The 22,794-nt window shown below is 55.6% G+C and overlaps 1 protein-coding gene across 7 annotated transcripts in view; it reads left to right on the forward strand.

Moving 5' to 3' along the window:
- The first annotated feature begins 223 nt into the window (after positions 1-223).
- The window catches only part of SYT7 (synaptotagmin 7), a 66,297-nt gene continuing 43,726 nt past the window's right edge, over positions 224-22,794 (forward strand). For 6 of the 7 annotated variants that reach the window (XM_017503855.2, XM_017503858.2, XM_017503857.2 and 3 more), the window contains exon 1: positions 374-504. In XM_017503855.2, the coding sequence (XP_017359344.1) occupies positions 474-504 (31 nt within the window). In that variant the 5' untranslated portion in view covers positions 374-473. Of the gene's footprint in view, positions 505-22,794 lie in introns of all 7 variants that reach the window. The other variant, XM_017503861.2, reaches the window with a different exon arrangement.

Genomic DNA, 22,794 nt, shown 5'->3' on the forward strand with positions numbered 1-22,794 from the left:
CGGGGTGCGGGCGACGGCCGTGCCCTCGGGGCGGCTCAGGGCGGTGGCGGGCGCGGGTGCAGTTCGGCGCGCGGCCCGCAGCGGGCGCAGGCAGCGGCGGTGGCCGCGGCGTTCGGCGGCTGGCGGGCGGCGCCGGCGGGACCCCGGGCGCGCTCACACACGCGCTCACACACACACATACACACGGCCTCGTACACACTCACACACGCTCCGGCGCGCACACGCGGCGCGCAGGCCGGAGGGAGGAGGCTCGGCGCGGCTCAGCGGCGGCGGCAGCGTGCTCCGCGGGCGGGCGGGAGGGCTGGCGGGCGGCCCCCGCTCCCCGGCTCCGCGGCTCGGTTCAGCCCGCTCGGCCCCCGCCCTCGGACCCGCCCCCGGGGGTCGCCCGGCCCCATGCCCAGCGGCGGCGGCGGAGCAGCACGCGGCCGCGGGCGGCTCTGAGGAGCCCGGAGGGAACCGGCTACGAGGGGACCATGTACCGGGACCCGGAGGCGGCCAGCCCAGGTAAGCGCGGCCCCGGCGGGCTGGTGCGCCCCGCACTGGCGGACAGAACGACGGCAGCGCCGGACGCCGTCTCGGAGCCCCAGCCTGGGGCTGCTGTCCGCCCGGAGCCGCGCGGGCTCCCCCCGGGGTCATCCCAGCCCCGGCGGCGCGGGCTCCAGCGACAGCGGCTGGGACCCCGGTCCCCTGCAGTCCGGACACTGCCGAGCTGGATGTCCGGGGCCGGCTTCGCAGTGTCCCCACAAGGACCTCCCCCCCACACCCCAGCAACCCAAGGACAACCTGTGTGGCGGAGCAAGGAGCCGCTGCCCCCGTGGGAGCCGGGCAGTGCCCTCAGAGGCACCCGCGGCTCCCCAGCACCGGTGCCCCGGGGGTGCCAGCGCTGGTGGACCCCAGGGCGAGGATCCTGGCAGCTCTTGGCCAAGGTGTGGGCACAGGGGAGCAAAGTGGCATCGTGGTGCCAACTGTGAATTGAAAGGATGCCAGGGGGCAAGTGGGAATCTGGTGCACCCGGGCAGGGAGGCTCTGGGGGGTGGGGAACCGCAGGGGCGTTGATGGGGGAGATGGGGGTGCCTGAAGGGAAAGAGAGCAGGGACTCATGAGAATGGGGGTGCCAGGAGAATATTCTCCTAGGCTTGGGGAGGGGGAAGCAAACAACCCCAAACTCTCTCCTGTCCTGGGGGGAGGGCCGGACTCCTTTGCTTTCTGCTTCGCCCGCCAGGGGAGTGGCCTGGGAGCCCACTGTCTGCTTGGTATTCTCCAAGCCAAAGCTGAGGAATCTTCCCGTCTTCCTCGGAAATTGCTCTGCCATTTCCTCCTTGGCTCCTGATGCCTCCTCATCCAGTGCCCACCTGTAGGCAGGTCCCCTGCAGCTCCTGCCCAGGCTCCATCCCCGCTCCCACATGGGGTGCTCCACCCAGACCCAGCACCCCACTTTGCCAATTCTGGCATCAGGGTCTCTGTTTCTGGGCTTCTCTCTGATGCTAAAAGCACCACTCCCCAGCCCAGGATGCACTCCCAAATGAAGAGCCTCCAGGCTCCCTGCTGCCAGCCTCCTGGGGGCAGGGGTGCTGTGGGGAAGGAACAGCTCTGGGACCCTGCACAGAAGGCCCCTGAAGGCAGTCCAGTGGATGCTGGCTTTGCCCACTCTTGCCCCAGCCCCATATTTGCTCTTTCCCCTCTAGGGGCAGCCTCAGCCTGTCCCTGCCTCCTGAGGAATCAGCTTCCACCCCCAACAGTTCTTTTCAGCCCAGTCGATATTGAGGATGACCTACTGGGCGCCAGACTTTGCCCTCACTCAGCACTTGGGTATGAGGGTGAGAGATTCAGCCTCCTTCTCTGGAACATTGCGCCCTTCTCTGAATGTCCTCTAGGTGAGGGCTGAAGGGGCATTGCCTGTGGAGAGTCCTCCCCTCATCTGTCTGGACCCAGGTCACCTACCCTGGCATCTTCCTCCAAGAGGTCGCCAGCTTCCAGCACATGGCCCACGGCAGGGGCATTCTCTTGCTCAGCTCACCTTCTCAGAAGCCAGTAGCTTAGTTCAGAAGCCAGCTCTGGGGCATGAGGATGGAAGGTGGGGATGCAGTAAGGACACTCCCTGTCCCCTGCCCCACCAGGCTGGCAGCCTCCCCTCTGTGCTGTTAGGCCGCTGGCCTGGGGGCTGTACCCTCATCCCCTCTTCCTTTCTCCTCTTCCCTCCCACACCTTGGCACCATGACATCACCACTCCTCCAAGCACCTCTGCCCTCACCACGGAGGCCAACTTGATGTGTTTGGCATCTTCTGGGCAAAGGGTCTGGAATCCAGTGCCACCCCTGGCATGCTGGCAGCCCCCAACAACTCTTCTCTCACCCCTCTGTGAATGGGCCTCCCTGGCTGCGGCTGGGACCTGTCTTGCTCACCCCAGTCGCAGCTGCAGGACCCACTAGTGCCTGTGGTGGGACAGCTGGGACTGGGAAAGGGGCTGGCCCGAGGCTGGCTCCTCTCCGGTGTGGGCACTGGGCTGGGTGGTGTCAGACGTAGCTGGAGAGGGCAGAGTCTGCCTTTGAGCCTAGTCCTCTGGGGTCCTTGAGGGGTCAGAGACTTCATTCTGGCCTCTGCCCTCTGGCATCCCTGCCCACCTTCGTAGGCCCTATAGTTCCAGGTCAGGTTTCCCTTCCCCTCCAAGGCTCCCCAGACTCAGCTCCCCGAGCCAGGACTCTGTGTCCCCCATTTCTGTCCCCACATCTCCCCTTGATTGGCACCAGTTGGGACTGAGATATGCAAATTGATTTCTGTGTAATTCAGGCTGCCCCTCCCTCCGCTCTGGTCCCCCAGTGGCCGGTGCCTTTTATATCCTGATCCTCTCACCCCACACTCAGGAACACCTGCGGCCCAATCCTTTAAAAAAAAAAAAATCTGTCCTCTTCTGCTTCCCTTTGACCCACGCTGGTTCCAGAGGATCCCTGTGGTCCTCCCTCCCTCATCCCCCTTACTGTGCAGGCCCCCACAGGGCTCAGCTCCTGCTGAGACCTTACCTGGCAGGTACAGTTCCCTCCTCACTTGGGCCCCAGGCCCCCAGGCCCTTGGCTCCCTGATCTATTATGGATGAAGAAAGGGACTGTGGGAAATCATTGGAGTCCAATGAAGAACCCAGACCAGCCCCCACCTATGCACACCCATGGGCTCCAGCTCCACACGGCCCAGCCTCCTGAGGCCATACCTGCAGCCTCCCTTTTGTTCCCTCCTAGACTTCAGGGCCTCTCCCTGCCCTCGACCTTCACCCTGTGGTTCATCATGAAGTCCCTGTGTCTATGGGACTGTTGTCCCCAGGCCAGGCAGGCCCCAGCAGGCCTGCAGGGGTCAGCGTTGCAGTGGGCAGGCAGGCTGGCGGCAGGAAAAGAGAGAGGGAGGGAGAGGTGACCTTGCAGAGTGCTGGTGAGCAAGGCCAGAGAGGGAACCACTGGGACAGAGGGCAGGTCCTGAGGACTACTCCTCTTGCCCCTCAGCCCTCTGGGAGCTTTTCCCTGGGGGTAGCAGTGCTTGAAGGCTTATTTTGTCCCACCTGTTAGTGGGTTCTGCCCCTTACAGACACTCTACCAGACAGGTCATGCCTTGGGGGCATGCGGGACAGAGGGCCTTGGTACAGTAGGCCTCCTCTCTCAAGGCGAAAGGATCGTGGAGATCGTCCAGGCCAACTCTCCACTCACAGGGCACGAGTTAGGGGCAGAGGCTGATGGTGGGTTGGGCAGGTGCAGAAGTTAGAGGTGTGGCTGAAAGGGCAGATCAAGGGTGTGCCCTGAGGACCACTTGGGTTAGAGGCCAGGGCTGGAGTGTGGGAAGGTCCAAGGAGGCCTGACTGTGTCCACCCATTTCACCAACAACATCTCTCCTCCCACTTATCTCCCCGGAGCCTGCCCCATCGGCACATGCCTGGGCCTCCCTGGCCGGCATCCTGGGCTTAGATCAGAGTCCAGACTGAAGAGGAATGATCTCCTCACAGGCCAGGACGCAGTGGGGGACCTGAGGCCAGGCAAGTCTAAAACCCAGAGCGGGTGAGGATGGTTTCTACTGGGCATGGGCCAGGGCAGCCAGTGCCCCCACGCTTTTGTGTTACCATGGAGACAGGCCCCTCCTTGGCCCTGGTTCACACTGTTCTGTGGCCTTGCAGGGACAGCTTGATCGACAAGCTGGCTGCTCGAGGGCTGGGGGATGGTGGGAGGGAGATAGCCCCAAAGTCCCTCCTCGTAGTCGGGAAGGGGTTAGGCTGGATTGAGGTGGGAGCATACAGGTCAGCAGGTGACAGGTGAGGGGACAACTGGAAGGCATAGGTGGGTGCCTGGTGAACAAAGACAGTCCCTGGGCAGCTGGGTTCTGCCCCTGGCTGACCCTAAGCTCAGGCCTAGGGGCATTGAGGGCAACATGGAGTGCCAGTGGGGGCTGTCCCCTTGTTACCCCTGCTAGTCCGGCCATTGCAGGATGTTGTGTGGGACAGGCAGAAGAGCTGTATATGGTTCCCTCCCCCTCCTGCCCCTCCTGAATCCCCCCATTCCACTCCCCACCCACCCTGTATTCTCTCAGGGACTTTGATTCCTTATTGAATCTGATGGACCGTTTTCAATAACTGCTTCCCCCAGGGGAGTGAGGCCAAGAACAGCAGGGAGAGGAGCTGGGTGGGGCCCCATGGGAGTGGGAGGCCCAGTCCTGAGCCGATGACCCCTGGCTGGAGAATGAGTTGGCTTGATGGCTCCTCAGAGCACTGTGGCATCCCAGGTGGGCATAGGCAGCTCTGCATGGAGCTGATCCTCTTCTCCACGGACAGTGCCTGGCAGGTGGCATATGTGGCCAAGAGGTCAACTTTCTCCTGTCGGGGCAGTCACTGGCCTGGCCAGGTGCCGGCGCCAGCCTGTGCCAGGCCCAGCCCGGGTGCCTGCCTGCCTTGCCAGGGAACCCCAGCTGGTGATGCCAAGCAAATTCTGCCAGTTCCATGGGCATGGAGGTCCCTGACCTCCCAGGCAGCAGGGCAGCCCTGCTGGGCCCTGTCCAACTAGTATCTGGAGGGCAGGGCTTTGGTCTCACCCAGCACAATTCCCCAAGGGCTGGAACAGAGTTGGCAGACAGCATGGGACCTGTGGAAGGGGCTGGACTGTGCCCAGAGCTTGTGCCTGAAATTCCAGGTCCAGTTGGTTGGAAGGTGGGCAGGCGCATTCGGCCTGCTCTGGGGGTCTCTGCAGCCTCCACCTGGAAGGACCCCTTGGGAGAGAATGAACCAGGAGCTGGCTGGTATTGTGAGCTGGAACCCCTGCAAAACTGCATGTTTAGGGAGTTGGTATCTTCATGAGATTGAGCCCACGGCTGGAAGGGGAGGGCGGAGCCGGGAGAAGTGCTGTCTGTGTGTGTACCTAGTGCGTGTGCGGGCGGCAGCTGGATGGCCGTAATCTCTGTGCTCATCTGAGTGCCAGGACCGCTGTAAACAGCAGCTAATGAGTGTATTTGTAGCAAGGTGGGTTCAGGAGCATGGGGAGCTGAGACAGAAAACTTTAGGGGAGGGCCCCTCCACTGGCCCTGTACCTGGCCAGGCAGGGCCTATGTGCCAGGGACCCCACCTACCCCCTGCCACACCCTCCCACCTGCCGGCATGGCCATGGAGGCCTCGTCTGCTGGGAGCAGGGCCTTACCTGGCTGTATGGCATGCATGGGTATGGACAGGGGTATTCATGGGAGCTTTCATGTGTACAGATACAAGCGTTTCCATGATGGTGTGGGTCTGTTAGCACGTGTGTGTGTGTCTGGGTCAAACCGAGCTTGCCTGTGTGTTTGTGACTAGGTCTGGTTCTGTGCATGTGTATATGCATTGCTTCCCCAGGCCCTAAGAGGAGGGCTGCCCATCATCTGTCTAGCGATCCTGATAGTGACAGACCCTGATAGTGACCCTGATAGTGACAAAACCAAAGATGCTGGTAAGGCAGGCAGGTACTGTTGGCCCTGCTTCTTCAGTGCCCTTACTGGAGAGCAGGAGGCTGGGGGCTTCCCTGACTGACCAAGGGTGAAAGCGGGGTGACTGTTCTGCGCATTAGAGGAGACAGGAGGGAGAGGTCTGAGCTCTAGCCCCAGCAGGCTCCCATCGTTGCTGCTTGCATCAGAGACTGGGGAGAGCTTGGGGCCTGGAGAGCCCTCTGGTTCTAGAGCCCCCCAGGAGCCCCAGGAATGAGAGAGGAACAGTGCCTACCTGTCAGTCCTAGCTGGTTGGTAGAGCATGCACCCTGCCCCAGCGAGGGTAGGGTGGCATGAGGGGTGGGAGGCGGAAGGGGTGCCTGCGTGAGGCTCTGCACGAGAGGAGCGGAGGAGAGAGCGTGTGGCTAATGTGTCCAATTAAATTACTTCAAACCCTGCCGCGGCAGCTGCTCTCGGCGGGGCCCTCGGTACAAATTGGATCCGTCTCATTACCATGGGGTGGTGTCAGCGGGGCCAGAGAGCAGCGGCCAGCATGGCCGGCACACAGCAGGCCCTCTCCTGTTCTGCCCAGTCTGGGTCCAGGACGGCCCCCTCAAACATTTGCTTGCTTCAGCACCCCTCAGGGGAAGTGCCCCAGGCCCAGATATTGGGGCTCCCTGTATACCTCCTTGCCATCCCTGACCCCCATCCCTGGCAGCCAAGGTACCCTTGGAAACATTTTCTCCAGGAATGGGGTTTTGTGTTTTGCAGAGGGACCAGCTTAAGGAATCCCCTCTCAGGTCACCAAACACATCCCGTGTCCTCCCCTGATAATAAAAATAGCATGATAACAGCAAGCCTTGTGGAGCGCTCAGTATGTGCCTCCAGGGCTGGCTTGCTTGAGCTAGGGCTCTAGCGTCAAACAGCTGTTGATCAGAATCCTGGCAGAGACACTTGCTGCTGTGTCTCTGGAGCAGCCCACCTCTCTGGCCTTGGGTTCCCTCTTCTGTTAAATGGGTATGATGATGGTTCTTACTGCCCAGGTGGTTGGAGGATGAGGTGAGATAAGGCAGGAAAAGTATTTAGCAGAGAGCCAGTCCATAGTAAACACTCAGCCAGTGGCAGCTGTTCTCACCTGTACCAAGCAATTGATGTGTGGGATGAGGGTTCTGGATCCCAAGGAGGACATGCCTGCTACCTCCTTGGTGAAGGAGTTGGGGAGGGCTTCATGGGGGCAGTGTCAGTTAAGATACCGTCAGAATAGAAGAGACGTGTTGTGTGCTCACTATGTGCCAGGTGCTGTTCTAAGCATATAATATGCATTAGCCTCTCCATCCTCAGAACTACCTTAGGAAGTGCGAACTTGCAGTTAGAAGTAGGTTTGGGATTCCAGCCACTCTGCCAGACGTAAAGGCATGAGCTTCAGCTGCAGGGCCTGGCGTCCTGAAGGAAGCATAAGAGCTTGCCATGTGAGCAAGCAGAGGTGAGGCAGTCGGTGAGGTGGGGACAGCACATGGAATGGCTCAGAGGTTCAAGGGGTCTTGGCCAGCTGAGGCAGCAGTGAGTGTTTGAGCGTGATCAGAAGGGAGGCCTTCAGGGCACAGTAGCAGGAAGTGAGGCTTGGGAAGATGGGTTGGGTCAGATTAAGAAGGGGTTGGCATTTTGAAATAGGAAAACTGAAATTCTTTTAAAAAGTAAGGCATGGAGAGCCATGGATGGCTTTTGAGCAGATCTCTGTAAAGAACTTTGACAACGTGGTAGTATGGAAGGTGGGAAGTTGGGAGGCAGGCGGGTAGATGGAGCTGGAGTCTCAGCCATTAACATATCTGCCCCTACCTCCGCCAGGAGATCTGTAGTGTCCAGCTGGTCTAGGCCCCTGCCCTTGGAAAGCTTGTGGCAGATTATGGCAGTAAGGAGGTAGCAGGTGCAGGTGGGCATGAATGAACACCCTGAGGGGGCTTCCCAGGTGCCTGGGGTATCATAGAAAGCCTCACAGTGAGGGATATGGAGCCAAGATGGGTAGGCCCAGGGCCCTGTGGACACAGTCCTCTTGAGGATTTGTTCTGTGCCCACATAACCCCCAGGCATCAGGACCAGGCCCGGGAGGGGCCACTTGGCTCCTGCTCCAGCTGCCAGACCTGAGCTCCAGAGCCCAACCAAAGCCAAACTGTCTCCATGGCAACTAGGCAGGCCACCCCCCTTTCCATGCCCACGGCCCCTGGCACAGGGGCCCATTCACAGCAGGGCCTGGGTGTGTCTTCCCACTTTCCTTGGGGGTCGTCCCAAGGCAGATGCCCTCACACAGAGGCGCTGGCAGCTCACATGCATGTTGGCATTTGGGTGCGTGTGGATACATGATGTGTGTGTGTGTGTGTGTGTGTGTGTGTGTCCTGCAGCAGGAAGCAGGGAGGTGGGGATCGTCTGTGTTGCCTACCCATCTTAGCTGGAGATTTGTTCCTACTGAGGGGGGTCATATAGGTGCCAAGGGCCCTGATGGCAGGATGAACTGTGGGCTCCTGCCTTGGAGATCAAGGTGAGAAAGCCAGCCTGGAGAAGGGGCAGCTAGGAGAAATGGAAGGTCAGGGAAAGCCGCAAGGGAGAGGCTCCCAGCCGTGCCTGGTGGGTCCACAGACCACTTTGTTCTTTCCATTCATCATGTCATGTCATCTTCACAGCAGTCTTGCAAGGGAGATATCCAATTCACTGTGGTGCAGATGAGGAAGAGGCAGAGAGGTTGAGCGCCTTGCCCAGGTCACTCAGTAGAGCAGGAGTAAGAATGCAAGTCGGCCTCACTCTCAAAGCCTAGGTCTTAACCACTGGTCTACATTGCCTGGTGCCTCCTTATCCTACTAGGCTCCAAGCCAGCCCGTCTCTCAGCCCGTCTCTCAGAAGGGAGCACTACGAGTTGGTACTGGCTGCAGAGGTGGACTCAAAGGGTGTCCCAGTGCCTCTTCTAATTCTATGGTATCCCCTAAAGCCTTTGTTCTTTCTGGAGTAGAGGGGAGTCTTCTTCCCACCCTGTCTCCATTCTCTCTACTGGCAAAGTGGAGGGATCCTCTCACTCCTGGGGGAGGCTCTCAGGAAAAGGGGAAGAACCCCTCTCTCCCTGCTTGGCACCTGCCAGCCCTGGAAGAGCCTGATGAATTGTCTGTTTGCCCCCCCCAACCTCATTCCTCCCTCTCCAGCCCCCGCCTGGTTGGGGAGGTGCGAAGGGAGTGATTTCACAGCCTGTCAGCTGAGGCCTAAAAATACCCAGAACTCTAAGATGCTTGGGCAGGGGGAGGAGAGAGCAGGGACCAGGGATAGGGTGGTGAGGGGTGCAGTGGTAATTCGGTCAGAGGAGTCTAGGTGGCACCACAGTTTTGTCTGGGAATGATGGGAGACCCTCTGTCCCCAAGGTCCTCATCTGACCCCATATCTGGCAATGACAGAGGGGGCCAGTGTCTTGAGGGTCTTGAGAGCTCAGCTCTGGCACTCAGACCTAAGGAAGGGCTTAGTCTCAGATGGGAACCGTTGTGGACCCCAGGCCCCCTGGAGCCTCCAGTTGATGCCTCTCTCTCCCTCTCCACCCCCGGGTTGGCTGGCATCTTTGGGCCGTGGGAGCCAGGCTGTGCCTAAGTCTGCTTCCTTCCTGGAGAAGGTGCCCGCTTCTGTTAGGGGAGAGGCGTGAGGAAGGCAGGGTGGATGGGGGTGCCGGCAGGTGCGGGATGTTACGTGCCAGCCACCCAGGCACTAGAAGGAAGCAGAGGAGAAGGGGGTGTGGTGGCCCACATCACTGCCACATGGCTGTGCACTGTAGCATGGCACATGGCCCCCACGAGTCAACCAGTGCCCAGAGACAGGAACATTGTGTATGTGTGTGTGTGTGTGTGTGCACGTGCGCGAGCATGGACATGCTAGAATCAACTTGGGAACATTTTGTGTGTGTGTGTGTGCGCGCGCGCGCACGCATGCGCGAGCATGGACGTGCTAGAATCAACTTGTTCTGGTGCTGGGATGCTTGTGGACTTTCGTGACCAGCCTGGCTACTTCAGGTAGCAATTGGGTGACGGCACAGGAGTGAGTGTGGGGGCGTTAGCAAACACGTGTCACTTCATGCAGACACATGACTGTGTATGTGCTAACACGATGGCTCATGTGTCTGTGCAGAGGCGCATAGGCATACGTCTCTGGGGCACCAGGCAGGGGCTGAGAGGGTCCTTAAGGAAAGAATGCAGCGTGGTAGCCAGGGAATGGGGGCTCCAGATGAAAAGTAAGGAGGTTCAAATCCCAGGTCTGCCATGCACTGACTTGCTTTGTGGCCTTGGGCAACTGACTTAACCTTTCAGTGCTTCATTTCCCACCTGTAAAACAGAGAGAATAAGAGCACCATCATGGGGCTGTTAGGAAAATTCAATGAGTTAATATCTATAAACCACCTAGAACTGTGTCTGTCACGGAGTTAGCACCATGTACATTGTAGTTCTTCTTATCTGGTCCTACCCTTTGATGGCACAGGTGGAAACAGGAAAGCCCAGAGAGGGAAAATGACCTGACCAAAGTCACACAGTAAGTTAGTGGCAGAACCAAGACTAAAAACCAGACTCTAACGCCTTAAGACTGGGCTTGTTCGAGTCTCAGTCCTCATGGATTGCAGTCCTACTAGAGTTTGACGCTTAGATTGTGCCAGGGCTGTTCTGGAACCTTGGGGACTCAGGGACCTGCACATCTTCAGATAATGTTGAGGGAGGTGGGGCTTCAGGGAAGTGGCCTCAAAATGACCAGCTTCATGAGTCAGAACCATGGCACTGGCTAGCTGTATGGACTTGGCCAGGTCACCCAGCCCTCCTGAGTCTCAGTTTTTTCCCTATAATGGAATAATAGTGATACATACTTTATAGGGTTGTTGGGATCAAATGAGATCCTGCATGGAATGTCTTCTGTGTCTGGCACACCATACCTGTTAAGTGCTCAATAATATTTGTTACAATTATAACCCTTGCAGAACCCTCTCTCCTTGTGCTCCAAAAATGTGATTTCCTTTGGTTCCCTTTAGCCCCTGGCCACCCTCACTCTCTTCTGCCTGCCACCCCACACTCCAGAGAGCTTTGATCTGGACTGACTTGCTGGCAGCCATGACTTGTCTTTATTTCCTGTTGTTGCCCTTTGCCCAGCAGAGAACAGGACCAGACCCACCAGTAAGACTTAGCCCCTGAGCCCTCTGCATCTGGCCTCATCACTCATTTGACCTTGGACAAGCACTATTTCCTCTCTGGGCCTTGATGCCCCCTCTGAAGAGTGGAGAGGCTGGACTCCACAGCCCCAGAAGCTCCTGGTTGTGTTGCTGTGTGACCCAGGAGGGCCCCTGGCTCAGCCTACTTGAGGGGGTGGCATGTTGGCAGGGAGGGAGGTCAGCTGGCTGCCCCGGGTGAGTGGAGCATCTGGGGCCTGAGCTGGCTGGTGGCCTGCCATCATGCCCGCCCGCACCTGTGGCTGCGTAGGAGGGTGTGCAGGCCCGGCTGGCTGGGCACTGACATTGGGGGAGGCTCAAGGACAATGACGTAGAGAAAGCCCTTCTTGGGGCCGTGGGAGCTGCCACTCCAAGCTGTCCTCCCCACTCTCCTCCCCCTTCTCTCTGGGGTTTTTCTTCAGCAATTCCTCCTTTCTCCCTGTCCTTCCTCTCTCCTTCCCCTTCCTGGAGTCCCCCAGTATCTCTCTCTCTGCCCCTGCCCCTTCTGTAATCTTGACCATTTTCTGGGCCATATTTTCACTTCCTCTCCCTCCATAGAGGGGAGATTCCTACCTTTTCTGGTCTCTATGGTTCCTGAGCTTTCTCCTGTCTTCCTTTGATGTGTCCCCATTTTCCTGGCTCCTCCTGGCTCCCTCTGCAGCCCCAAAGCCCAGGTCTCTCTCACTTACTTTGCATGGGCATGTCCAGGCTCCTTCCAGCTTTTTGTCCCCTTGCTCTCTCCCACTTCAGAGTCCCTTCCTCCCAAGCATCCCTGCCTCCCTTCTTCCAGTTCTATGGAGCTATTTGCTCCTCCACAAACATCCCCTGTCCTGACAGGACTCCGACCCAGGCAGTTTCTGTGGCTGGAGCTCTACCCAGTACCTCCACAACCCCCCTGCCCTCTGTGAGTTGAGAAAGGGGTCAGTCCAGGGCCCAGGGACTGGCAGCCCAGCCTCCTAATTAGCAGGAGGTAATTGCCTGGAAAAAGAAATTTCATTTAGAATGAGACTCCAAGACTCCAAGTTAAAGCTGAGCCAGCTGATGGACCCCAGAGAGGAGGAGTGGGGAAGCAGCCCAGGTCAGGGCCTCAGGAAGCCCCTTAGGAGATGAAAGCCCCTAGGACTCCCTGCCTGGCTTGTCCTCAGCACCCCAGCCTTATGCAGGTGGGAAGAGTGCACTGGACTTGGTGTTCTGCCATCTTCACCTGAGTTCTGGTTCCACTGCTCGCTGTGTGACTTGGGGCAAGCCATTTATTCCTTTGAGCCATAGTTTTCTCTCCTATAAAATCAGAACAGGGCCATCCCTGCCTACCTCACACCTCAGGATCATGAGGGTCAATTCAGACAGTGGCTCTGAAAGCACTTAGCAGACTATAAAGTGCTACAGAGTGCAAGGCGTTATTCTCTTCCTCCACATGGCTCTCAGCCAAGAGAAGAGGATGGTGTGGGGCTGGAGTGGTCTTGGAGGAACCTGAGGGATAGTGTGGCCTCCCAGAACATGGAAGGATGATGAGGTAGATCCAACTGAATGGCAAGAGTAAGGGCAGATGGATGCACTCTCCCATGCCTGTATCAGCACTTACTGACTGCACCAGCCTGAGTGGTCACCTCCCCTTTCTGTTCCTCGCTTTCCTCATCTGTAGGAGGCTGAGCATGATGCTCCCTCCTGGGGAGGGAGGGTGGCTGGAAAGCTAAATGAGATCATGTTTGCAGAGCTCTTAGCACAGTACTTGGCATACAGTAAGTGCTCAATAAATGATACATACCAGCTATGTCTACTGTAATTAAAGGCTATTATCTTGACTCTCTTGAGTCCAGAAAAGCTGTGGCTTTGGGTGCTGTCTTCAGGTGTTATTATTTGTTTTGCTTTTTGTTTTGGGAAGGAGGAGACTCTCTACAACCCAGTAAGGTTCATATCTAGCAGTCCCTAGAAACACCAAGCAGATCTGCCTCTCAAAGAACCCCATCTGTAGGGTGGGGGAACAGGAGTGGACCACAGTTAGAATTAGGCATTCTGCAACCGCTCATTTTTTCCTGGGGTGTGGGTGGTGTGAGCAAGGTTCTTGTTTGAGTGGGGGTGAGGTGTGGGACCTCTGCCCTGGGGAGGCCTTTGTGTTCATTTGGCGGAACTGGCCCTGCCATGGAGGAAAGGTTAGTGTTTGTTTAAACAAGATTTCCCTATCCACCTTGGAGGAAGGAGCCGGAAGTTTTGCCTGCCCAGGCCTGGCCATCTGGGTTGAGCCTGCGTTATGACCTAGGCAGCCCCAAGGCAGCCAGGACGCCGTTGGACAGGCTGGAGTGTGCGGGTGTCGGGCAACGCCGTAAGCTTTGAGCACCAGATTGCCCCGGGAGCGGTGAGGGGGTGGCGAGGGCCGGAGGACCGTCTGCCGCTGTTTCCCCACCGGCCTAAGCCGCCGCTGGGGACCGTCTGTGCGCCCGCCGGGGTGCAGTGCCCGCGACAGCCGCCAGGAGGCAGTGCGGCAGGCCCCCGGAAGGGAATGGGGCGTGGTATTTACCACGTTCGCGGGGCGGTTCTCTTTGTCCAGAATCAGGACTGGGGTCCTCAGCATCCGAGGACCTAACTCGGAGAAAGGGGGCTCTTGTGAGGTCCCTGGTTGCTGCCATAGCTTCAGCTGAGGGTTGATCAGGGAGGCATTGGCTGAGGAAGGCGGAATCACTATGCATGGTCTCTCGGACCCTGCTCGCTGGGAGCTGTGCAAAGGACGGCCTGGAAGAGGGCGCAGCCCCAGGACTGAGTTCTGTTTCAGTACCAAGGACAGGAGCCGCGTGGCTGACAGCAGTTTCAGCACCGTGGACAGCTCTCGGGGGCAGGGCGTTCAATGGCTCCATCCTAATATTTGCCGTGTAAATGATACCCCGAATATGATAGAACGACACCTTGTAGAGGGAATCTCAGACCCTGCATTCCAGCCAGGAGGCTTAGGACCAGAGAGATGAGTGAGTAGTCTAAGGTCACACAATTGCCAGGTCGCAAAACAGTATTCAGATCCGCAGTGTTCTCTCTTCGTCCATCTCTCCCGCCCCTAAGATTCCCACTAGTTATCTCTGTCCTGAAACCTCTCTGAGAGCTTCACATTATGTTGCATCCGAAGAGCCCTTGAGCTAGCAAATATTAAGTGCCCTCCTCTCCCCAGCCATAAGCCCTGGCCATGTATTTGAATCCCAGGATGGAAGGTTTCTAGCCCTAGTGGCCTTCACAGCTCCAAGCCTCAGGTAGGAGGGCATTCGGGCAGGTGGCCTGTGAGGAAGCCTATGACTTGGGGAGATAAAGTTGAGTCATCAGCATGAGGAGCCCTTAAGTGCTCTGAGATCCTCAAATGAAACATAGCATACCGTTCCAACCCAAGCTTCTTTGCAGCGTGTATTATTAATAACAATAAGTTGCTGATTTAGGCCAAGGCACAACAATACATTATTCATAGGAGTAACTAATGGTCAAGGCCCACACTTAATCATTACACATCCCTGATCCTGCCTCTGCTCCACATTCCTGGCAAAGAGGCCCCCTACCCTATCTGAGCCCCTCCTTTCTTGGGCTCCTGCTGCTCTGACAGAGGTGATCATTTTCACAGCTGCTCAGGTGGCTCATCAGCTTTGGGATCAAGGTGGGTGGGGAGGGTGTCAGGTTCCGAGCTAACTCCTGGCTAGCCACTCTTCAGCCTGGGCTCCCAGCTCAGAGCTGGCACCTGGCCTTTTCCATCCTGAATGGCTTTGGCCCTGATGACTTATGGGCTCAGCAGCTCTCTGGGGTCTACAGATGGCCGGTCTCCTCTTCCCCCTCTTTTGAGGCTGAATACTGAAGCCAGATGCACCAGGCTTCCCTAGGCCAGGAATTTTGGGAGGTAGGGGTGGCTGTGGTGAGGTGAGGTGAGGGAGTCACTGAGCAAAAGATACCATCACCTCCATTAAATTCAATAATGCATGTGAAACCCTTGGTAAACTGTGGAGCACTTTATAAACTGCTCTGCACTGTACATATGTGAGCCATTATTACCAAGGCCATGCTCTCTCCTGGAAGAGAGAGCAGAGATAGGGAAGGGAAGACATGGACAAAGTCCTTATAGCTCACCAGGCCTCGTTCTCTGATGAGGAGTAGGAGTGCTTGTGGATCCCGACATGTCCCCATCCAATTTCTTGCTGGAATGGCTGCTGGCCCATCCAGATAATCCTTCATTCGCTGTTTACTCACTTGGCATCTCCTCTGAATTCTAAACCGTCTGCATCTAGCCGGCCTCTGCGGCCCCTGCCAGCGCACTCTCCCTAGCTCACTCACACATTATCTGTTTTTAGTACAGCCAAGGTTGAGGAAGCTTGCTCGTGCTAAGCCCCTATTTTCAGCTACTTGTAACTTTCCAAAACAATTCCCCTCAGGCTTCCTCTTTTGCTAGCCTAGTTCCCACCCTGGGTGAAGCCTGAGGGGTTGTGGGCACCTCCACGGCTTTCCAAAGGACACTCAGAGAATGTCCGGAGATCATGGGATGGGGGTAGGTCCAAGGGCAGCTTTCCTGGGAAATAAGTGCTGGGCATTATCCCCTCCTTCTTATTTCCTTCTCACATATCTAAATTTCTTTTTCCTCTTGCAAGAGAAGAGCTGGCTCTGTTCTCAAGGTGGGTGTCCTGGAAGGGGGAGTTTTACAGTGGAAAGAGGTCAGGAAATTCTGCAAGATGGCAAGACCTGGAGCTTTGCCTGGCTGGGGTGCAGGGTTTAGCTCACTGTCTTTCTGTTCCTTTCTCCCCAACTCTGCCTCTTTCTGGCTTTCTTGTGTGTGTTGCGTTGAGGGGAGGGAGGGAACCAGGATAGGCACCAAAAATGTCCCCCTTCCCCTGCCCGGATCACCCTGGAGCTGGTAAGCTCTGCCCACTTGTAAATGCCTCCCATCTTCCCCCATTTCCATCTGCTCAGCATGCGCATAGAGGGTGCTTCCTATGGAAACCTGTGACTCCAGCTTTCACTGTTTCCCACCTTGAACGTCATCGGGAGCCACCAAAAGATGGGGGTGGGGAAGTGCTGGGACTTGACGTGTACTGCAGAATCAGGTGGGAGGAGGCAGGCTCAGGATGGGGACGTGCTGGCAGATGTAGCCCCAACCACCCCCAGCAGCACTCTGATTTATCTCCGGAATAGTGGTTGCACCCTGATCAGCACCAGAGACAGAGCCCTGGGCAAGTCCTTGGAACACCCCATCGTCCTCCTCTTCCCACTCCTAGACTGTCCAGCACCAGACACCCAACCCTCAACCTGTCCTGGGACCCTGAGGCCAGCTGAGCCTCTATGTATTGAGGGTGCTTCCCTGAGGCACCCTCAATACCTGGCCAGTGGAGAGAGGAAGGAGTGCCAGGAAAGGTATGTGTGTCAGAAGTGTCTCTGAAATACCTAGGGTAAATTGGGCATGGCTCTACCTAGTAAAATTCATGGGAGAGTGGGAGCCCTTTCCCTGATGGCTGTTTGTGTCCACTCAGGTTCTCTCTTTTTGTCTCTCTATTCTCAGACTGTCTTATTTCAAGGCATGGCTCCCCTAGGTTGGAACAAGAGTAAGAGCCACAGGGTTTGAGAGGTCTTAGAGACCTCCAGTCCAATCTTGGCTTTACCTCTCTTCTGTTGTGTGTTCCTGGGCAGCATTTAGCCCTCCTGAACCTCAGTTTCCTTCTTTGTAAAATGGGCATATTTACCCTGGGTGCTGAGGTCTGCGGACATGATTCAATGCCAAGCATACATTAGTTACTGTGGTGAAAGACACTTGGAAAGGAGAGCAGTGGCCTTGGACCTGTGGATGCCTGTAAGAGCCTGCGGAGCAGAAGCAGTCTAGGTTGGGAGGGCTTGAGGGTGATGGGACAACTCTGGAAGGGCTGGATATGGGGAGTGTGCATGTCACCATCTGAGAGTGTGAGCACGCATGAATTCCAGGGGAAAGAGCCTATAAGCCCAGCAGCTTCTCTGTACCATGACCTAGGCTAAAGGCTATGGGAGACCCTGAGCAATTGGGAGATAGGATATTACCCTGCTGGCCCTGCTTGTGGGGGTCAGGTCTATCCCCAAGAAAGGGGGGTTGACAAATGGATCCATTAAATCAAGTCTGGAGAAGGAAGAGACTGCTGAGTGCCTGTCATTCGGGAGGGCTTCTTGGAGGAGGTGGGCTTATCTGAGACCTTGAATGATTTCATGAATTTGTTTAGCAATTACTTCAACAACCTCTCCTGTGTACCGGATTTTGGTCTTCAAAGATGAGTGAGCTGGGGTCTCAGTCCTCTGGGTGCTCCCAGTTGGGGAAGGACATTAAAAGAGCTAATTATTAACCCAAAATAGTTAATTGTCATAGTTACTGGGGAGGCAGAAAGGATTGTAGGAGGGGAGACCATCTTTGCCTACCATCTTTGCCTAGTTAGCTTGAAGACAGAGAAGGAAGGGCATTCCAGGAAGAAGGAACAGCCTGGGCAAAGCCTCATAGGTGTGACAGGGGTTGGCCTCCCTGTGGGAAAGAGGAAAGTGTGGCTAGATTGTACAGTGTAGCACATTATAGAATGCTGTCACATTCGTCAGCTCAAAGGGAGGCCACTGTCGCCGGGTAGGAAACGATGGGTGCAAGCACCTATTATTCTCCATGTCTTAGTTTCTTCCCCTGTGAACTGGAGATAACAGTCCAAGGTTGAGGAGATGGTGCATGTAAACTTCCTTGCACAGCATCAACCACATTGTGTACACTCAACTAATGTTAGCTATTATTTGATGATGACAACACCCCAGCAGGGAAGGTCAGGGGTTATAATCATCATTTGAGGGTAAAGTGCTCAGGCCCAGCAGGAGCCTTGCCCTGGGTCACTTAGATGGCCAGGGGCAGGGCTGGGGCCTGAACCCAGGTTATCTGCCTCCAAGGCTACGATATATCCCACTGCTCTGCCTCAGAAGGACAGACAGAATCTGAGTAGACAAGAGACAGCAAATTCATGGGGAGAGAATTCCAGGCTACAGGCAGTGCGTGAATACCTAGAGTTCATGAATGGCAGAGCTGGCTGGGCATCTGCTTGTGGCCATGACTATGGATATATGTGCACGTGTGTGTGCCCGTGTGCTTGGGTGTCTATGCCAGGGTGAGTCTCTGTGGCTCATGTCTGTGTGCATGTGCCCACTGCCCCTGCAGCCCCCCTTCCACTCCCCTCTGGGCAGCTGGTGAGCTTGCCCTCAGAAAGCTGTTCCCTCTCCTGCAGCTCCCCAGGGCATCCCAGCAGCCAGCAGCCCTGTTTGATTCTCTTCATCCATAAATCATGGCATGCTGAGGAGATGAGAAGGAGTTGGAAGTTGGGGCTGAGCCTGGTAAGAGACGGGGTTGGGTCGGCAGTTCACACCTGAGGTCCAGCCTGGCTTCCAGCTGTCACCCCGTTGACCCCATGTCCCATGCCTTAGCCCTCCCTCTTCCACACAATAGATGCTCATTGATACTTGATTTGGTCAAGCCCTGCAGATCCTGGGAGGGGGTCAGGGGTGCACAGAATTGAGTGAGATGTGACCTCTGACCTCTGCCATCCTGTGGAGAAAACTAGAGTGTATCCAGTTCAGTATTTCATTCAGCACTATCGAGTGCCAACTCCATGCCCCAGATATCTCTAATCCAGGGCACGACATGATAATGCTATGATAATAGCTAGCATTTAATGCCTACTTACTCCGTGTCAGGCACCGTGTGAGTGCACTGTACATGCTAATTCCTTTAAACCTCACCGTAGCCCTATGAGACTATACTATTATTAGCCCTCATTTACAGATGGGGAAACCAAGGCACAGAGAGATTAGGTCACGTGGCTTGGAAGAATCAGAGCCAGAATTTGAGCCTGAGCAATCTGACTTCAGAGACCTGGCACTAATCATTACACTCTCAAAGAAGGTTGTAGGCCCAGTATGCTGGGAACTCAGAGGCAGGAGAAATTAATTCCCACTGGGCAGACTGAAGGGAGGCTTCCTGGAGGAGGTCTTTTCATCTGCACCTAAAAAAATCAGGAGTTTGTGAGGCAAAGTTGAGCATGGGGAAAGGACAGAAGGGGTCCTGTGTGTGTGTGTGTGTGTGTGTGTGTGTGTGTGCGCATGCGCACGCACACACACATGCACACATGTAAAAGATACATGTGCGCACATGCATGTAAAAGAGGGCTCTCAACTCATCACTGTAGCGTCTCCCATCTCCTCTCTTCCATCTTATTTGGTGACAAATGAGATAACATAGACAAGCATTGAACAATCAACAAATAGTTGCTGAGCACCTCCTGCATATCAGACACCAAGCTCGTCATAGAGGATACTGGAGTCAGCAAAGCAGATATAGCCCCTATCTTTGTGGACCCTGTAGTATGGTGTATAGTAGATGCTTAATAAATAGTAGCATCTATTATTATCCTTGTTCCAGGAGGCCTGGGATTCTTCCCCCTTCATTCTTTCAATAAGCATTTATTGAGCACCTACTATATGCTCCACCATTGGTGCTGGGAACACAGTGGTGAACAGGAGACCAAGCGCTGCCCTCATGGCGCTGAGATGCTAGAAGGAAGGCTGTGCATAGGCATCTTGCCCACCCTCAGAGGCAGGCCACATCCTGGGGTACACAGGCCTTACCCTGAGATCTCCTTGTGGGGTGGCATGGCCAGGAGCATAGGCTGTGGCCACAGGACCTGGCAAAGCACATAGGGCTGTGTTAGACCCTTCATCCTGAGCTCTAGTCAGCTGACATGCCTACCACAGGCCAGGACAAAAGGGTAGCATCCCGCCCCAGTTCATACCTCACTCCCAGGACTCCCCGGCATTGGACCCAGTTGGTGTGACTCTGCCTAGGTCCTGGTTCACCCTGCCTCCCAGGTTTCCTGATGTCGCCTGTCTGCCCTTGTCTGTGCTGTGCCTTACCCTTGGGACCCAGGATGTCTCCTCTGCCCAAGGATAGGTTGTGGCACTCAGCCCTGTCAAAAGGCTGACTAGGGCTGCAATATTTTCTTTCCCCCAATGTTAATATGCTGACGGTAAGGGGACTTGAAACCATGCATGTCATCTGAGGAAGTGTTAGAAGGGCTGGGGCGACTTTGCCTGGAGAAGACTTGAAGGGGACATGAGAACTGTCGGCAAGGATTTGGAGGCCTGTCATGTGGTAGAGGCAGCCAGCTCATTCCTGGCAGCTCCAGAGGGCAGGCTCAGGACCAGCGGGGAAAGTTCTAGGGAGAGAGATTCAGCTCTGCACAAGGCACAGCAGCCCTTCCTAACAATTGTCTGGAGAGGACCTGCTTTCTGCTTTCTGCTCCCTGCAGAAGTTCCCTGTCACCAGCAGGGCTGCCCAAGGGCTTCGTGCATCCCTGGGGCCTAACTCTATGATTTTCAAGGCCCCTTCCAGCTGGAGACAGTGACTCCATATGCAGGGAATGGTTCACTCTGGCTGGTAGGCGAGAATACGCTTGCACCCCTTGATGGCGACATCTCCCTTAGGATCTCCTAAAGATGTCGGCATGCTGGCCGAGGACATCATGTCACTTTCATTCACAACATCAATGCAATTTGCAGTGGCAAGTGTTTATTTCACCCTGCCTTTAAGGGCTGTCCGAGGGAGGCTGAAGGGTCTGGGGAATCTATGGGGGACGTACCAGCTGCCTGGAAGATGACAACAGCCACCCGCACTGTAAGGGATCCTGGGGCACTTATCTAGAGGGGTTCAGCTTTCCTTAGCAACATAACCCCTTCTTCAAATGGAATTTTCTGCAAAAGCCCATGAGCACAGAAAGAAGTGCCACTGTGGCTGAAGAGGTCTTGAGAGATCACAGCCTTATCTGCTCAGCCTCCACTCCCCAGAGCCCCAGAGAGACTCCAGGCAACCCTAGGGGTTCCAAAGAGTATACTTTGTAAACCAACCATGTACCTCTGTAGTTGGTATGATGTCAAAGCAAAGAGTATAGAATCCAAGCCGGACTGCCTGAGTTCAAACCCGGGCTTTGAACTTGGACATGGTATTTGACCCCTCTGTTCCTCAGTTTCCCCATCTGTAAAATGGAGAGAACTCATAATGCTTGTCTCTGCTGTTGCTGTGACATCATGTGGAGCACCTGGAATACCTGGCTTGTCCTCTGATCGGGGAAGGGTCAGGGTCAACTCTTCCACAGATGAAGGCACTGATATCTAAGAGTCAAGTGTCTTATCTGCCAAAAGGCTGGTTAGCAGCTGGACTAGGGTTTCAGCCTAGTTCTAGACCCCAAGCCAAGGGCTCATTCTCCCGTGCCCACAGAATGCTAATTGCTTAAGATGGGTGTTTTGTCGGGTTTCTGGGGACCTTTCAGAGTGTGCCCCCTAGACTCTGGGATCCGGAGGCTTCTGTCCCTAGGGACTCTCTGACCTCCAGCAGAGGTTAAGGATTGTTTTTTGAGAAGGATGTTGTTTGACAAAAAAGGAGGGAGCTCCAGGAGGGTGACCCTTGGAGAATTCCCCATGGCAAAGAGGTATATGGGGGAGTGGGGAGTGTGGAGAGGGCACCAGGGCAGAGGAGCCTACTTGGAGTGTGGCCATGACCTCCAGCTGCTTCCTACTGTAACTACCAGATCATGAGCTTGTGAAACACCCCTCTGATCCCATCCTGCCCCGGCTCAAAAGCCTACCATGGCTCCCATGGTCTACAGAACAAAACAAGCCCCTTGGCTAGATAGACAAGCCCCTTCCCCATCAGGCCCTCCTTTCCTTCCAGGCTGGTCTCCCTGAATTCACTTCCCATACCCTAAGTCCCACTCCTCAATGTGCCTGACACTTCTCCCACCTCCATGCCTTTCTCTGCCTGGAATATCCTACTTTCATCTCACTTCCATCAGACTACACCGAACACCACCTCCTCAGAGTGGCCTTCCCAGATAGCTCCCTCGTCCTGCAAGATTGATCTTGTCCTCACTTGTGCTCCCAGAGTCCTTTGTTTATGCCTGAGATAAAACAAATACCAACAACCATACTAATAGTACCCATCTATTAAGTGCTAACACACCCCTGTGGGAGACACTGAGTGGTTAAGACACTTATCCAACGTCACACAGCTATTAAGAGGCAGAGGTGGGGCTGGGCACAGTGGCTCACACCCATAATCCCAGCTGTTTGGGAGGCCGACACAGGTGGATCACCTGAGGTCAGGAGCTGGAGATCAGCTTGGCCAACATGGTGAAACCTCGTCTCTACACAAAAATACAAAAAATGAGCCGGCCATGATGGTGGGTGCCTGTAATCCCAGTGACTCAGGAGGCTGAGTCAGGAAAATCACTCGAACCCAGGAGGCAGAGGTTGCAGTGAGCTGAGATCATGCCATTGCACTCCGGACTGGGTGACAAGAGCAGGACCTCGTCTCAACAAAAAAGAGGCAGAGGTGGTTTTTTCTCACACTGGGGTTTTTTCTCAGGTATTTTGGAGTCTGGTGCCCCCTGGCTGGGTATCCTGCTGTTTGAAGGTTCTGAGGCACCCGCATGCTAGGAGATAATTCTAACCTGTCTTCCCCATTTGAGTGGTAGTTCCTTGTGGGCAGGGCCTGTCCCCCCACAAACACACACCCTCATAGATAGATAGATGATAGATAGATAGATAGATAGATAGATGATAGATAGATAGATAGATAGATAGATAGATAGATGACAGATAGATGATAGATAGATAGATGATTGATA

The sequence above is a fragment of the Cebus imitator genome, unplaced genomic scaffold (assembly GCF_001604975.1).
Source record: "Cebus imitator isolate Cc_AM_T3 unplaced genomic scaffold, Cebus_imitator-1.0 Scaffold316, whole genome shotgun sequence".
Taxonomy (NCBI): Eukaryota; Metazoa; Chordata; class Mammalia; order Primates; family Cebidae; genus Cebus; species Cebus imitator.